We start from the raw sequence: 14952 nt of genomic DNA, 5'->3' as shown, positions 1-14952 counted from the left end.
TGGCACTCGACCAACTCCATTCCGATTATGTGGCGTGACGTACAACGCTCAACCATCAGACAAACCCTTGCGGAACAAACTTCGGGGATTACACTTTGTGTTGGCAGCTGTGTAGCAATCATCTGCAGATGCTGAATACATGCGGCATTCATGTGTCCTACAACTGTGCCGCACGCCCATCGAGGAATCATGCTTGCGGGGTGAATGGCTTCACAACATGGACGCAGTGCGGTCAGACGTCAAGTGCGAGGCTGTCTGATGCTCCTCTGCACCGCTGTTTTCACGAAAGTCCCGAAGAACTGACAGCGACTCTTCCTTCAGCCAATATGAGATCCCGTCACATCGCCGTGTTTCTCGGCGTAGGAAAGCAAGGCAATATGGCGACTCGGACGAAACCACCGCGTCCTCAGAAACCTTAATTCTCCAGCATCTGGACGCAGATGTACCCGCCATCTCCCTCTTCTTTCGAGAAAGATGTTCACGATCCCAGCGGGGTTACCGGCCCCTCAGGCGGTGTCGGTAAAGAAGTGACGCGTATGCTCTACGAAAAGAATGGAAAGGTACACATCGCCGCGCGCAACGACACCAAAGCCAGCGTCGCCATCGCAGACAGCAAGCGGTCGGGCCCACATTCAACAGGCTCTCTTGTCTTCCAACATCTAGAGACCGCAAATCTCTCGACAATCACAAAGTCCGCAGAAGGTGGCTTCGAATAGTCAGGATGATGGGGTTCCGCTTCCGCACATTCCGTCAGTATCGCTTAGTGCTCCGCATGGATTTCACGACCGCCCATCATTTGACGTTGAGAGTCTAGAGCAGGAGCGCATGCCCAACGGGTGCCGAAATAAGGGAGATTTCGAGATGGTCTCCGTCGCGGACAATGTCTTGAGGATGCGCAGATGGAAGATAAGCTGAAAAGTGAGAGTTAGGGTTACCGCGGGCGTCGGCGTCCTCGCCAATCCTGAAAGTCGCGCCGAAATCACGGACAGGATGTTCACGAGAGATCAACCATCTGTTTTCGGAGGGCCTTATGCTTCATTGGAGGATTGCAACAAATCCCCTTCAGCAAGTGCTATACTCAAAAAGGGACTAAGACTACACACTCTCAAGCCGACGTCGTCGCCGCTGACTTTGGGGGCAGAATGCTCGGTTCGCCCGCGACGCCCGCATACTGCCAGCTTCCACAGTACCCATTCGAGAGGGTGTAAGTCTGACCGCCATTCGGGTAAACATAGAATGGACCATTCGTCGCACTGAATTTACACACTGCACCTTCGTCCTTTTTGAAAAGCCGACACTCGCCAAGTCCAGACCGGATGTTATGTGCGGAGTAAGCATACCCACCTTCGATGGCCGCGACACAGCAGTCGTAGGGCGTTGGTGCGAAGACTCCATCGAACGGGCGCCGGAAAGAGGCGTCGGGGTTGATGTCGAAGAAGGACTCGACGCGTGAGAGTTGGTTGGGCGGATCGCAGGCGGCGTAGTGTGTCGCGACGGGGACGCTCTTGGTGCTGGTTGTTGCAGTGTAGCTCACGGCTAGATAGTTGTAGGTATAGGTAACGGTCGAAGTCAATATCACGGTGCCAAACAGCGTTGTAGTTAGGCAGTCAAATGGGGGATATGATGATGGCTTCTGTGTTGTCGGCGATGTCAGGATCATGTATGCGCGGGAAATTGGCAAGCATGCGCGGCAGCCAAACTACTCACAGTCGTTGTTCTGAGAGTGCTAGTAATAGGAGTCGTTTTCCTCGTAGGAGTCGTCTTCACTGGCGTGGTAGAGATGCATGATGTCGTCGGAGTGTTGCGTACGGGAGTATTTGTTGTTGTCGGGGTGTAGCGCACGGGATTACTTGTTTTCGATGTGCCGCAAGTCGACGTCGCTGCTGTTCGTGAAGTAGTCTTCTGGAACGGGTTTCCAAAGGGCAGCCATCCCAGCAGATTACCAAAAAGATCCCGTTTGGACGGATAGTATCCTTGCTCCACGATCTGGGAGCGGATGGGCGTAAAGTCTGCGGGTGGTTGCGCAGTCGTGGTCGTAGGCGCAACGGTGGTCGTTGTGGTAAAAGTCGAGTACGAAGTAGAGCCCAAGTTAGTCTCTATGTAGCTTGTCTCGGTGAGTGTCGTGACTATAGTCGTCGCCTTGAGGCAGAATGGACTCGACTGCCAAGCAGCGCGTCAGCCCATAGGTCGCGATCGGGATAAGGAATATCATGGAGGATTCGGAGCAGCAAACTCACGATAGGTCTTGTAGGTCCAGGACCAAGACTGGTGCCAGCTACACCATTGGCAAGAAGTATCAAGCTGGCACCCAGCAATGGAACAACCGTGTTGGCGAACATGTTTTGCTCGAGTGAGTATCGCGACTCGACAATGCGCAAAGCTACAGCTGTAGAGCGTTTATCGAGCGTCAATACTTTAGCGCAACATCATGAAGCTGCGCTTGATCAGTATTATAGATATCATTCACGCGTGGCACATGGTTGAACTTGGCGTTTGATCACTCCACTGTTCCAGGGCCCCTCCTGGTCCAGGACCGAGATTCCGGGGTAGATGGCTAGTACTGGGAGGAGCTTAGGACTGTCCATATTTGGATGCCTCAAGCGAGCTCCTCTCGCTAATGATTCTAAAATCTGACCGGAGGCAATGATGTGTTGAGTCTCTCTGCCTCGCGTGCGGTAGTTCGGGGTGGCGTCCGATGGCTTGTGCGGAGCAATGCAAAGCTTGGCCAGCCCCTGCAAATACCGAGGTGATGCATCCGCACTATTCGGTCAGTCTAGCATCATGCCTGCGGGATGCTCCCACATTGAAGTAAAAACGATCGCATGCGACATGTGAGGAAGAGAATGTGCAATGACTGTACATATTTATCTTGATGATGCACTCTCGGCCTATGCTGGGTTGGCCGGCATGGCTACGGTACGCGAATCACAATGTCGGTCAAATCGGACACGGCGCTCCGAGAGCTGAATGGAAACGCGTAAACATTCTACTACTACCAACTTCTCCTAAGTTGCGTTAGAAAAGTGAAAAACGCGACAAGTTCATTAGTTATCGGGCTGGGCCAGTATCAGATCACTCATTCGCGTGCTCGATCCGATTTAATCGGGTGCCTCCAAAAACCTATGAATTACTACTATTATGTTATAGAACAAGCACAGACTCAAATAACATAGTCATTGGGAGAGTGTTCTGAGTGTTGAGTGTAAGGCGCAAATGAATGATGTGAGTTTCATGCGTGGGTGTGTTGCTGGGGCGTAGAGGAATTTTCCAGCTACTGGCCTGGAATTTGTTTTGCGCTGGCGATCGAGGCAAGGTGAGCGCCAAACCCTTCCGCGCCAACAATGTCGTCCAGCTTCGCCTCCAGAAGTTCCGTATCGCGCAAAAGTCTAGAAAGAAGTAAGACGAGTCAGCCATAGATCGAAGTATCTTTTATCTTAGAGCGAAAAGAAAATAAATGCTTACCTTGCTCGACCGAACTCGGTCTTGACAGCAGCGCTGTCAAATGCTGTGAGAAATTGGTTCCGATAGTTGTCGAAAACCCGTGTGATGACCCTATCTACGCTTGATGGCGGCAGGAACTTGTTCAGTACTCGCTTGAGTGTGAGGGTCTCTGTCACAAGCGTCTCAACGTGCGGGCTGACGTTTCCTTGCAGCTCGGACGCATCGTCCCACTCGACCTTTCCCATTGCCCTGATGCAAGCGGCTGCGCGAGAGCCCATGATGTCGATGAATTTGTTGTGGATGAATGACTGGTGCTCTTGGAATACACGCTCGAGACGGCTGTATTCTGCCAATCCAGCGACCGTGATTGTCGAATGACGACTGACGCAGCCGCGTATGTAAGGTATCAGAGTGATGAAAAGGGACAGGGACTGGGAGGCAAGCGCAAGGTGTTTGGTGTTGATGGTGGTCAGGCCAGCAGTCAATTTAGCACCAGCGCCGAGGATGAGTTGTTGTGTGCGGGAGTTGAACAACTTGAGATAGTCTAGCAGTGCCGTAGATATCGCGTTTGCCATGTTCGGGACCGACACGAGGAGGATAGCGTACTGTTCTATTCCGCGAAGGGCAAATGCCACAGACTCGACGGTCATGAAAGTTTCCTGATCAATAGCCGCCAGTATCATGCCTTTCTTAGCATGTGTTTTAGTCCCCGTGTGGTCCACGGAAACGTCATTGCTTTGCGGAATTTGTTCGCTCGCCCCAGTGCTTTCGACATCAAACCTCATGTAGTTGAGCCATGCCTGAGGGTCACAAGTTGCGGACTGAAGGACACGTGCTAGGGCCATGGCGTCTTCATTATTGAAGTCGATGCGCTCCCATTTCTCAGACTCCATCTTTTGGGCAAGCCTTTGCCTTTCGGTTTCGTGAAATCGCGTGACGAATCTGTGAAATTGGTCTTTTATGACATTTCTAAAAGTCATCCCAGAATGACCGGAGACCGCCTCGCATTCGTTGACGAACAAGCGATTGAGCGTGAAATAGTGTAGAAATCTAGCCATCCCGAGACTGGTCGTCGGCTCTGTTCTCAGGCGTAGCACTTTCACGATTTCCGATTGCACCTTGTCCGCCGCTTCCTCCAAGAGGGTCGACATGTCAAGCGCCTGCATCATGTCTTGTTGGGTCGATGATGCCTTCCGATCGTCAGGCGATCGGACCGCGGAAAACTCTGCGTAATTTCCGAGCTGGGAAGACTCCAGCACCCCGCTTGGTGCCTTCTCCATACGGCTCACGAGATCGAGAAGAACCTTTACCTGTACGCCTAGCCTTCGTAATGCTTCACTTACCCTACAGAAGACCGTGGTGAAGAAGGTGGCAGCATCCTCTGGGCCAAGAGCACGTAAATTGCGCGAAATAGTGCTTGCACTTTCCTGTTCAGTCAAGCGTCGACTGCTTCCCCTCGTTGACACAGACGTGACAGACCCGTTGTCGTGTTCGGTCGAACTTGGCAGATGCTGGCGAAGAATAAGTGTCATCTCTTGGATCACAGCTTGGCGAAATGTCGAGCTTGCTGCAGCAAAGCACTCTGTTTGACCGAGCCCATCAAGAACAGGTAGAAGATTTGCACGTAGCTTTTCGATCCCCGTTATATGTGCGGGCCCCGAAGACGAGCCACTACTCGGGCTGTGCGCAGATACTTTTGTACTCATCCAGCGCGCTAGAGTGTCTTTTGAGGGCACGCGTGAAATGTGTTCGCGTAAATCGGACAGGAGGATGTTCATTAGCTGAGCTCCGTAGCCTTCCCCGATCCTGAGACGAAGCAGACTCATCCCTTGCAAAAGTCCCTCGAGAGTTCGCAGTCGCCGTAAATCGGCCAGCCCGATGTGTGGGTTTGGCATGAGCTGGAGCATTTCTTCGGTGAGATGTGGAGGCCGTATTCCGCACGCAAGCATTTCAACGCAAGAAATACATTGTATGGCCGTCGCCAGCTGCCCAGAATGGACGAGTTCCTCACAGTGCATTGCACCAGCGCGGATGTATTGCAACTGTATGACCGCATGGCTCAGAATGTTCAAATTCTCTCGCCTCTGCCTTTCCCTCATGATCTCCAGATTGAGGACTGCCATATTCTTGTTCACGTATGCAAGATGGTTTCTCAGCGTTATGATTTTCTCGGCAGACTCAGCCGCCTCAGCCTGGAGGTTCTGGAGAGAGCCGAGAGCAGCAAAGAAAGGAACTAAAACTTGAGCTATCGAAGAGACAAAATGGCACTCGACAGTGTCCATATACCAGGATAGCTTTTCTTGCAGCATCGCGTTGGTGGAAAGCGCTTTCCTAGCCAGCTGGGACATGTCGTCTGAAGCAGTGCGGTTCGAGTCTCGGCCGGTGTCTTTCGCCACCGGCGTGGAGCAATGTTGCCGTACAACTGCCGTGTGTTCAATGACCCCATCGAAGACGCGTGGATTCTCGAGGCGGAAATTACTGTCAAAGTACACGGAAGGAATCGTTGAAAGCGGCGTGAGTTCAAGCTGGCCGCTTTTCAATCTCGTCGCCCGCCATTTACCACTCGCTGTGAGCTCATCGTGACCAAGGGCGACGACGTTCTGGGGATGGACATGCTCAGTGTGATCCGCAGACCCGAGCGGCGTGCGTTGGCAGAGATCAATCAAACCCCCAAAACGAGCCAGGTAGTTCCGGAAGGCTGAGGAATCGACCTGACGGATATGACTGAGAGAGACAGGCGGTATGTCTCGAGAGGTGGGTAATCTGTGTGAAGTCGAAGGCGTCGACTGTTGGGAAGACTGTCCGCTCCTCGAGACTGGCGGCTGGAGAAGAGCGAATATCGCTGCGCACTCCCTCTCCGTCAGCACCAATCCAAGTCCGTTATTAGTAATGGAAAGGCGTACAATTTTGGCTTGGTTCCGTCGACATGATGTGTGCGCGTGAGCAGCGCTACTCAACAACAAGCTCACATAGCGAAGGAGTTTGTCGCGTTACAGAGCGTTCTCCTCCGCTGGGTGTGGGGTTTCGCGCGTCGTCTGCCACGTCCGCGGGTGCCTTCCTCCACGCCTTCGCACATTCGAATTAGGGGGGAGCCGACCTATCCTAAGTAATATATTGATGGGGCTTGGGGCGTACGATTACCGCTAGGTTCCCCGAAGTACGAAAAGTTGCCGCCGCCGTCGCCTACGCTAGGTTACTCGCCACAGACAGACGAGATCCTACCAGGACCTCATCACAGTAGAAAACAAAGCTGGCGACGACGCCCACATAGTCTGGTCAAGAAGGAATACGACGTGCAATGGCCTCAATCATCACACCTTGACTGCCTGAATGCAAGTACTCCAGGACCGCGCCTTCATGGTATTTTGTCTACGGGTCTGGCAGCAAGAAGGTAGCGCCTGGACACTGGACGACTGCTGGCACGTAGATCACAAACAAATATTTCCTCACTACTACAGTATTAATAAGCTGGCTGCGTACTAAATGCCTAAGGCATTCGATCGTCACAGGATCATCACGTGTCTGGACGACGTCGGATTGCCCCAGTATCATTCATTTGACCTCCATTTCGTCACGTGTTCGTAAGCTTAAACTCTGTCACTAAAAGGAATCGGCCTAAATATTGTCCCGGACAGGAGCATCTTTTGACCGTGTCTCAACCAGAATTTGACGATCTTCAAGCTTGCCGTTGTAGCTCAGATGTCAAGAGCTCCGGAGGAATGTTGAGACATGACAGTCCGACGTCTATCTCGACTTATTTATGCATACAAATATGAAGCTCCCATAGCCCCGAATCATGACTGAAGTCATGCAGATAACGTTTTCAAGTCTCACCATAGGGAAGCACAGGCTGTACACGACCTGAAGTTGCATTGCGATCCTGTTGACCTGTCACCAGCGCTCTCGCCTACCAACAATGTCTGTTGCTACGAAGATGGCATCCTCGTACGCAAACATCGTCTCCCATCTGGGAAGCAGATCAGATTACAAGTCCAAGCCTTCCATCTGGGGCCGAGCGACCGACATAATTTTCGCTGGGGTCATCGTTTTGCTGGTCCTCTTCTTTGCTCCGATGGCATGGTGGTACTTCCCCGCCGAACCGGACACCCCAAACTATGGCGACAAAGTGCTCGCGGCTCTCGTCTCTCCCGAGTTTGCCTATGGGGAGGGCTCAGGCGCGATCGACGGGCCTCCCATGTTGGCCCTCATACGCAATATGGCAACCATGAAACCCCATATGCAAGCCGGGACGATAGCCACCATTGTCGGTTTCGTGCAATTCAGCCCGACTTTGCAATTCAAGTATCCTGTGGTACACCGCAGCCTGGGCCGGGTCTATGGTCTGTGCGTGGCAATCATCATGGGATCATCCGCCTCATTCCTATTTGATGCCGTGCCAAGGAAGGAGGTGTTTTCAGGCGAATTCTTTGGTCAGATCCTGGCTGTGCTGACATTGGCCGTCCCAGCCACCATGCTGTTTGCGCTGCAGGCCATCTGGAGCGGTGATGTCAGCTCGCACCGGGAGTTCATGACCCTCAACTACTCATTAATGCTCTCGGCGCCGTTGCTTCGCACGAGCTGGATCCTCCTGGCACAGGTGTGGGATCAGCCGAAAGACGTCGTTAATCTATTCAGCACTGTCATCGTGGCTCCGATATTGGTCGTAGCGCCTATTCTCTACCTTCGACGGCATCATGCGCGCCCTGGAAATGCGAGGCTTCTGGACCTTCGTGTCCGTCTGGCATCGGCCGCTGCGGGCCTGATGGGCCTCGTCTTCTGCGCTTATAAGTTGCCCAGCCTTGACAAATGGCCGTTTCCCGTGGCAACTTTCGTCACCCTCGTGCTACCGTTGCTAGCCTATGCTGTCGTCTTTGCAGTCCTTGCCGAACAGGCGAGGCGGCGACAGGATCAAGCAGCGTGCGCCGCGTGGGAAACATACCTGAACGGGCTGATCAGCAGTCCCGCTTGGGCGCCCGCCCTGTTCTATCTTGGCCGCGACGTCTTCGCGGTTCCCGAACAGCACCTTGGAATTACCACCATGAATAATGCGATTTCTACAGGCTTGACCGCTGGGTTCACCGCCTATGTGTTTGCTACAGCAAAGGGACGAAGTATCCCCCTAAGCGCGAAGAACATTTAATGGGTCTGACTCGGAAGATTGGCTTGCGGCCGCTGTAATGTGGTGATCTCACAGCGTCCGATGTCGTTCTGAATTGACGTTGATCGAGGCGCTTTCGCGGCGCCGGCAGCGAGTATGTAGTTACTCCCATGATCTCGCTGCACTCAGCCGAGGCAATACAATTGAAAAACTGTCCTGGGAAATTTGTAAAGTCGTTTTCAAGTAAGAGAGTGTTTTCAGAGTAGCCCGACGCTAGTGAAATAAGGGGTTATCCCATCAGCTGTGCCCGAATATGTCGAAACATTCTTTGCAATAGCGTGCACACGCTACATGGTGTTCGCACCCCCTGTTGGCCTTTGGGAAGTCGGTCAGATCGGGGACCAGTAGCTAATCGACGTCGGGGGTTGACAACCGTGACAAAGACTGCCCTTTGACATACCTTCGTCTCCGCCGATGATAGGAGGGGTAGGGGGGTGCGCTATACAATCCTTTCTCGAAAGCGGCCTCTTCGTCGCCGTCCGAGTCCCCGATCACCATTGAAGCTCGGGAAGGTCGACCTCATGTCGCGGACCACCCGCGCCGCCCGTGTCCACGAACCACGCGTGAGAAGCGGGATATCCGGGCTCCCTCAATCGAATCGCGGCGGAGATGTCGTCCTGCATACTCAGAAACCAAGCATGGACCGCTGGAAAAAGGGATCAGATCATGTCTGGGTACCAGAGTAGATGCAATTGCTCACCGCCGACGTAGTCCCGGATCGTCACAAAGTCATTCCCAGGCGCAGCTCGGACTTCCAGCGTGAGACCTTGTTTGCCCAAAGGCCGCTCCTGACCGCAGCAGCGGATGAGAAACTCCTTGTCAGATCGCTCATCCCAGCCCCAAGTCCCGTCTTCGCGCTCCGGCTCCGCCGCAAACGGACGCACGTCGTTCTCGAGGTCGCCGTAGGCGACAAATTCGCAAACGTCCGCGCCCACGTCCATGTCCCTGGCATCCTCGGCATGCTCCATGTGATGTCTCTCCCAGATCCTGTCCCACTCGTCCAGCGTTCGGAGCGATGCCTCGAGGGAGGAGACTTTCTTGTCTGTGATTGATTGCGAGGCGATTCCATGCCATTCTCCCGTCTCCGGGTTGAAAAATGGTGCCGGGACGCCGCCGCCGGCAGGTTTTACTGTTATCGCGGACGGGAACTCGCCTCTCAGCGGCCAGATCAGACGTCGGTATGCTGCTGTGAAGGAGGGCGCTCGGTCGTCTTGATATATGCGTTCCGTGAAGGTCGGATACGGCGGCCTGTCGTCGTCGTCGTCGTCGGGCGGATTTGCTTGTGCGTCTCCCATGGTTTCAAATGGCAATTCGTGTTTCAATTGCGATTCTACAGGTTGAAGAAAGCAAAGAGCGATCCCCAACACTTGACAAATTCCGCGATGATGATGATGATGATAATGGCCAGATTGGCGCCGTGGCTTTGTCAGGCTTTTCCGCGCCACATGAGCCGCCGGTGGGGGCCAATCCTGACTTACTGTACTACTGCCGTCGACTCTCTCATTCCTCATGTCTTCAAGACTCACGACGGATAACGAGGTTGACACCTATCATGCTATCGGACAATCGGCGATGTCTCCAAAACCTCATTCTTCAGGAGCCGCCTTTCCATGTCGTTCAGCATCGCCGGACTGTGGTGCACTATGAATGTGGAGGTGGATCTTTCCGCAGAGCTGAACGCCAACCTTCACAAGAGATGTCCTATAATTCATGGATGCGCGATAGCGAGGACGCCCGAAGAGAGTAAGGCGTAGACCTGGCATGTGTCCCGAGGGATTTCAAGATCGAGGTCATCACGGTAGACCATGGGAACGTCTACGGCGGCCCAAGCAGCTCACTATCAACAGACGTTCTGATTTGCAGCAGGTACGACGACAAGCATGTTGTATTTGTCACGAGCTAGAAAAAACAACACCAGTATACCCCGAGAGGCTTCGGTCGTAGCATCATCAGCAGCAGCATTGGCCCTCCACCCTCTCTACTGAGGATTCTTCCTCAGCTCATCCAGCTTCGCCTTGTTGCGCGCCGCCTGCTCATGTTCCTCCGGCGGGAACGACTCCGGCGGGTCGATGCCGTTGATCCGCCAAAGCTCAACCGGGCTCTCCTGGACGGCGAATTCCAAATGCAATCCCTTGTCGATGGTGTAGGGTCGCAGAATCCCATCAATGCTGTCCTTAAGGCCCGTCGCCCACGCCCGGTCTTTGCGATCCCAATGGCGCGCGACGTGCAGGATCTCGACGAACACCGTCTTGGAGATCGGGTTGCCGCCCGTGTAGTACCGATCCGGGGACAGCGGGAAGTATTGCACGTTCACGTAGTAGGCGGGGAGTTTGCGGGAGACGTAGAAGTCGGTGATTCTCCTGGCGAGCTCGTGGCGCTCGGTTGCGTCGGTGAAGGTCTCCGGGCCGTGGAAGATCTTCCAGATCGGCATCTTGAAGATATGAGATGGTGGTCGGGTATGAGAAGGATGAAATGTGTAACTGTAGCTTGCGGATTGTTGTTTTCCGCGGTTCGGGTAAATTCGAGTGTTGGAGGTGTCGGATATCACTTTGGACTATGCGACTGAATCACTCCCTATATAACGAGCTGATCATGGACTCATTTACGTACATTCAAACATAGGTTGACAGCTAGAAGCGATTGCACCATCATTGCGCTGACGCTAGGAAGAGAAGCTGAGGTCTGCATTTCGAAGATCTGGGGTAATGATCCTCCGCCTCATGAGACACTGAGGAGGTCCGGGGTAATGACCTGCCGTTTGGCGGAACATCGTTTTCGCAACGCAGGATCACGCAATGTGCAGAACTTGATTAACAATCACAACAGCAGCGACTTCTGTTGGGACTACAGCAGTCGTCGTCGTCGGCCGAATAGATCCAGCCGTGCCGGTCCATCGCAACTGCCGCTCGGGCATCCGAGATGTCTCTTAAAAGACATCGTGGAATTTTCGCGATGTCCACCAATGTCCTTCATGCAACTCTTTTGACTACGGTAATCTTGGTGCCATGTCTGATCTACGCGCAGCAGTCTTTGTGGCAAAGCCAATCCCGTTTGAGCGTGATGGTGTCCCAGGTCACTGGTCGCCAACATCCTGCACCTTGATCTACGACTCTGAAAGCGCTCTCCTCGTGGACACGGGCATCGACATTGAACAGGGCAAGGAGCTGGGCGCCTGGATCAAGATGATTGCGCCCGGCCGGAAGCTCGAGACCATCTACATCACTCACGGTCATCCGGACCATTGGCTTGGCGTGCCCTTGATCTTGCAGGAGTTTCCTGATGCCAAGGTCCTGGCCACGCCGGGGACGATCAAGCACGCCAGAGAATCCGTCCATCCACCTGTCTTTGCGCAGGTCTGGGGCGCGTGGTTCGGAGATCGCATCTACCAACCCTTCACCTTCCCGGAGTCCCTTCCGGAGGATAACAAGATCCTGCTGAATGGGAAGTGGACGCTCGAAGCCATCGAAGTGGGCCACAGTGATACAAACGACACCACTATCCTCTGGGTCCCCGACTTGAAGCTCGTCGTAGCCGGAGATGTGATTTATGGGCAGGTCCATCAGATGTTGGCGCTCGCCACGAAGCGAGAGCAGCGCGATGAATGGTTGAGGGCGATTGATATCGTGGAGAGCTTGAATCCCTCCTACGTGATTGGAGGTCATCAGCAGGCTGAGGAGGTCCAGGGTTCGTGGAATGTGGCAGCCACTCGCAAGTACATCCAGGACTTTGAGCGGCTGTTAGCCGAGGTTAAGGGTCGTGATGGCAAACGCCAGGATCTATTCGATGCGATGATCAAGCTCTATGGCGATCGAGCGAATCCGATGGTGTTGCACTGGAGCGTCGCTTCCTATTTCGACTCATAGCTGTTCGAGTGAATGCATATTCCGTCTTGGAGAGAGCTGTTTTGTAATTGATTCAAAGTTTTGGATTGAATTCACGACTGTCCAGAAGGGCCTCGATCAGCTTAATATGAACCGATTCGCGATCTTTGTTGATGTTCCTAATACAGTGTGGTCCAATTGGCGATGTACCGGAATAATGAGGCTTCCTTTGAATCGTGAATATTCGTCAGCCAGTGATCATGACCCCTCATGACATATCCAAAATAGTCGACGAGGCTGCTTCGAACGCCTCATTGCTTCCAGACTTTTCGAGCTCCTCAGGCCATGAGCCAGGTAATGAAAGACCGCTGTTAGAATCAAGCGATACAAATTGCTCCGTGGGGCGGCCGGCTTCCACTAGACCTTCGATGCTCTCCTTCAAAGGAGAGGCGTGTTGACCGATCACTGCAAGGAGCTCTTGGAACGCTTCAACAAGCTTCTCATCTGCATCGAGCCTTGCGCGAATAATGTTCATGTGATCGCCAAGATTATATTTGATAACGCACCCCAGTCGTAGATGATCGGTCGCAGTAAGTAGGCCGATAGTCTCAATGTCGGCGTACTTTGCTGTCGGCAACCATAGACTTGGGCCCTTTAGTCGAGGACATTCACTGTATTCAGAGCATCGCTCCAGCAGCAGGCGGAGGGCGCGATGGCTATTATGCGTGATCGCAGTGCTTAAGGGCGTCTCTCCGTGGCAGCTTTCGGCGTTGATACTTGCGCCAGCAGCCAAAAGCAGATCGATGAGCCTATGTTCGTCGTTTCGATGAGCTAAGTAATGTAATGCCGTCCTGCCGTCATGAGCGCGACCGTTCACGTCAGCGCTAAAGTCAATGAGCGCTTTGACATCAGCCGCAGAAGAGGGTAATGATGCAATGTGAACTCGTGATAAAATGCCAGTAATGACGTGAGTTCATAGCTTCGATCATGACGCATCAAGTTTCGACAGATAGCAAAGATATCTGGGCACGTATTCGCCGGACTTCACTTCCGGTCTCCATCGCTATTCGCTGCTCCGAAAAAGCTCGTCGGCACTGGGCCTCGAAGACTTTGGACAGCTCCTGGGAGTGCTGCCGGACGCGGTCCTGCTGACGAAGAAAATGGGACAGATCGTTGTCGATCCTGTGGTCGCGAGAGTTCTGATCCATCCGCTTGCTTCGAGGTGAGAATGCGCGGCTAGACGCAGTGGGCGAAGGGGTATCGATTTTTAATCCTGCCGAGTCTATAGCGCATCGTATATGGACCCATTTCAGCTCAAGGATGCGGTATTTCAGCTCGGGGTATTTCGGATCGACTATACCGGTCGTCCAATTGGTGTTGGGCCGCTGCCGCCGCCACGAATGAGGCTCATCGACGACACCGAGATATGACCCGTAAGAGTTGTCGCCATGAAACTTCTGGATCGTACGAACTCGACTCCGGAGACGACGGACAGAGTCGAAGAATGGCTCGTTCTCCTCCCATTTGCGGTTCCCTTCCTGAATCTCCAATGCAAGCTGAAATTTCTTGACATTGTTCACACACACGCGAAGTAGCTGGGCGACATTGCGCCTGATCTGCTCCTCCAGCTTGTTCCGATAATCGTCGGGGGCTCCCCAGCTCAAGCCCGACCAATCGCATGCGCGGCTTGTGATTTTGAAAGTCATTGGCTTGAGAAACCTTATGGCTTTGGAGATACTGTTACCTGGTTCGCAGATGTCATCTATGTCATGGATTGGGAGCATGAAATGCACGTGCCGAATATTCTCCAGATTGGAACGCGTCAATCTCGAGCCGAGGTTATGCCACCACCGGGCGACCATCCTGTCATGGTTCGGGTAGCCTGTCCAGAACAAAAGTTCGGCTTGCCTCATTGGAAACGCATGTGCCTCGAGCCAGGCTCGACGGCAGGTAAGTAAAATATTCGAACATGTCTTGAAAGGCGCTCGGTGATGGGGTCTCCAGTGATTCTCGTGCTGTTTATAAGCTCGGGACATGTCCTCGTACTGTGCTGTAGCGGCTTCGAATATCTATGGGTTTGCATGACAAAGGTTACGAGGTAAGCATCTGCACGAGACTCACGCGGGAGCCGGAGGACGTGGTGCGTGACCGCTACCGTGGATGGGCGGGCTTACCATTAGCCGAAGCTCCTCTGGCAGAGTATTCCAGAGAGGGGAATTCGCCTGTGGGTTGCACTTATGAATGTGTCGCTCGATTGAAGTTTCCATCACGAGCCTTTGTCGCAGACAGCTGTGCATTCGTTTGACGGGTGAATTGCACCGCGTATTGTCCGCCAATGGAGTACAATCCACCGTGGAGGTCGGGCTTTCCATTGCGGCCACGATATTCTCCTCGAGAGGAGCAAGGCTGCCTCTTATGGTGTGATGCAGGTGAAGTTATCTTGCACGTCTGTCTGCTCCAGCAGTTTGATATCGAGCTCGTTAAGAATCAAGAGCTAGATACGCGTGATTTCGAAGTCATTGTGATACATTC

General features: G+C 53.3%; 7 protein-coding genes across 7 annotated transcripts; 2 read left to right on the top strand and 5 right to left on the bottom strand.

Moving 5' to 3' along the window:
- Positions 1-693: 693 nt before the first annotated feature.
- On the bottom strand, positions 694-2630 carry K489DRAFT_384328 (uncharacterized protein). Its single transcript, XM_033605833.1, has 3 exons — positions 2238-2630; positions 1708-2160; positions 694-1633 (listed from the first exon to the last, which is right to left on the bottom strand). The coding sequence occupies exons 1-3, from the start codon at positions 2337-2339 to the stop codon at positions 1106-1108; spliced, it is 1083 nt and encodes a 360-aa protein (XP_033455875.1). The 5' UTR covers positions 2340-2630; the 3' UTR covers positions 694-1105.
- A 425-nt stretch (positions 2631-3055) lies between these two features.
- On the bottom strand, positions 3056-6395 carry K489DRAFT_345477 (Vps54-domain-containing protein). The gene is made up of 3 exons (XM_033602330.1): positions 6345-6395; positions 3463-6283; positions 3056-3386 (listed from the first exon to the last, which is right to left on the bottom strand). Exons 1-3 carry the CDS (start codon positions 6367-6369, stop codon positions 3272-3274), a joined length of 2961 nt encoding a protein of 986 aa, XP_033455874.1. The 5' UTR covers positions 6370-6395; the 3' UTR covers positions 3056-3271.
- A 686-nt stretch (positions 6396-7081) lies between these two features.
- Positions 7082-8791, top strand: K489DRAFT_384326 (uncharacterized protein). Its single transcript, XM_033605832.1, has one exon. The coding sequence runs from the start codon at positions 7358-7360 to the stop codon at positions 8579-8581; it is 1224 nt and encodes a 407-aa protein (XP_033455873.1). The 5' UTR covers positions 7082-7357; the 3' UTR covers positions 8582-8791.
- A 299-nt stretch (positions 8792-9090) lies between these two features.
- On the bottom strand, positions 9091-10189 carry K489DRAFT_373841 (uncharacterized protein; the record flags this gene model as incomplete). The annotated part of the gene is made up of 3 exons (XM_033603466.1): positions 9091-9245; positions 9300-9929; positions 10126-10189. 3 exons carry the CDS (start codon positions 10187-10189, stop codon positions 9091-9093), a joined length of 849 nt encoding a protein of 282 aa, XP_033455872.1.
- Positions 10190-10577: 388 nt separating this feature from the next.
- K489DRAFT_326717 (uncharacterized protein) lies at positions 10578-11030 on the bottom strand (the record flags this gene model as incomplete). The annotated part of the gene is made up of 1 exon (XM_033601930.1): positions 10578-11030. One exon carries the CDS (start codon positions 11028-11030, stop codon positions 10578-10580), a length of 453 nt encoding a protein of 150 aa, XP_033455871.1.
- A 574-nt stretch (positions 11031-11604) lies between these two features.
- Positions 11605-12462, top strand: K489DRAFT_373839 (Metallo-hydrolase/oxidoreductase; the record flags this gene model as incomplete). The annotated part of the gene is made up of 1 exon (XM_033603465.1): positions 11605-12462. The coding sequence occupies one exon, from the start codon at positions 11605-11607 to the stop codon at positions 12460-12462; it is 858 nt and encodes a 285-aa protein (XP_033455870.1).
- A 226-nt stretch (positions 12463-12688) lies between these two features.
- K489DRAFT_373838 (ankyrin) lies at positions 12689-14792 on the bottom strand (the record flags this gene model as incomplete). The annotated part of the gene is made up of 3 exons (XM_033603464.1): positions 12689-13362; positions 13469-14489; positions 14595-14792. The coding sequence occupies 3 exons, from the start codon at positions 14790-14792 to the stop codon at positions 12689-12691; spliced, it is 1893 nt and encodes a 630-aa protein (XP_033455869.1).
- Positions 14793-14952: the final 160 nt, after the last annotated feature.

The sequence above is a fragment of the Dissoconium aciculare genome, assembly GCF_010015565.1.
Source record: "Dissoconium aciculare CBS 342.82 unplaced genomic scaffold K489scaffold_15, whole genome shotgun sequence".
In the NCBI taxonomy this organism is placed as follows: Eukaryota; Fungi; Ascomycota; class Dothideomycetes; order Mycosphaerellales; family Dissoconiaceae; genus Dissoconium; species Dissoconium aciculare.
Note: the sequence above shows the minus strand (reverse complement) of the source record. Positions and strands in the feature narration are given on the sequence as shown.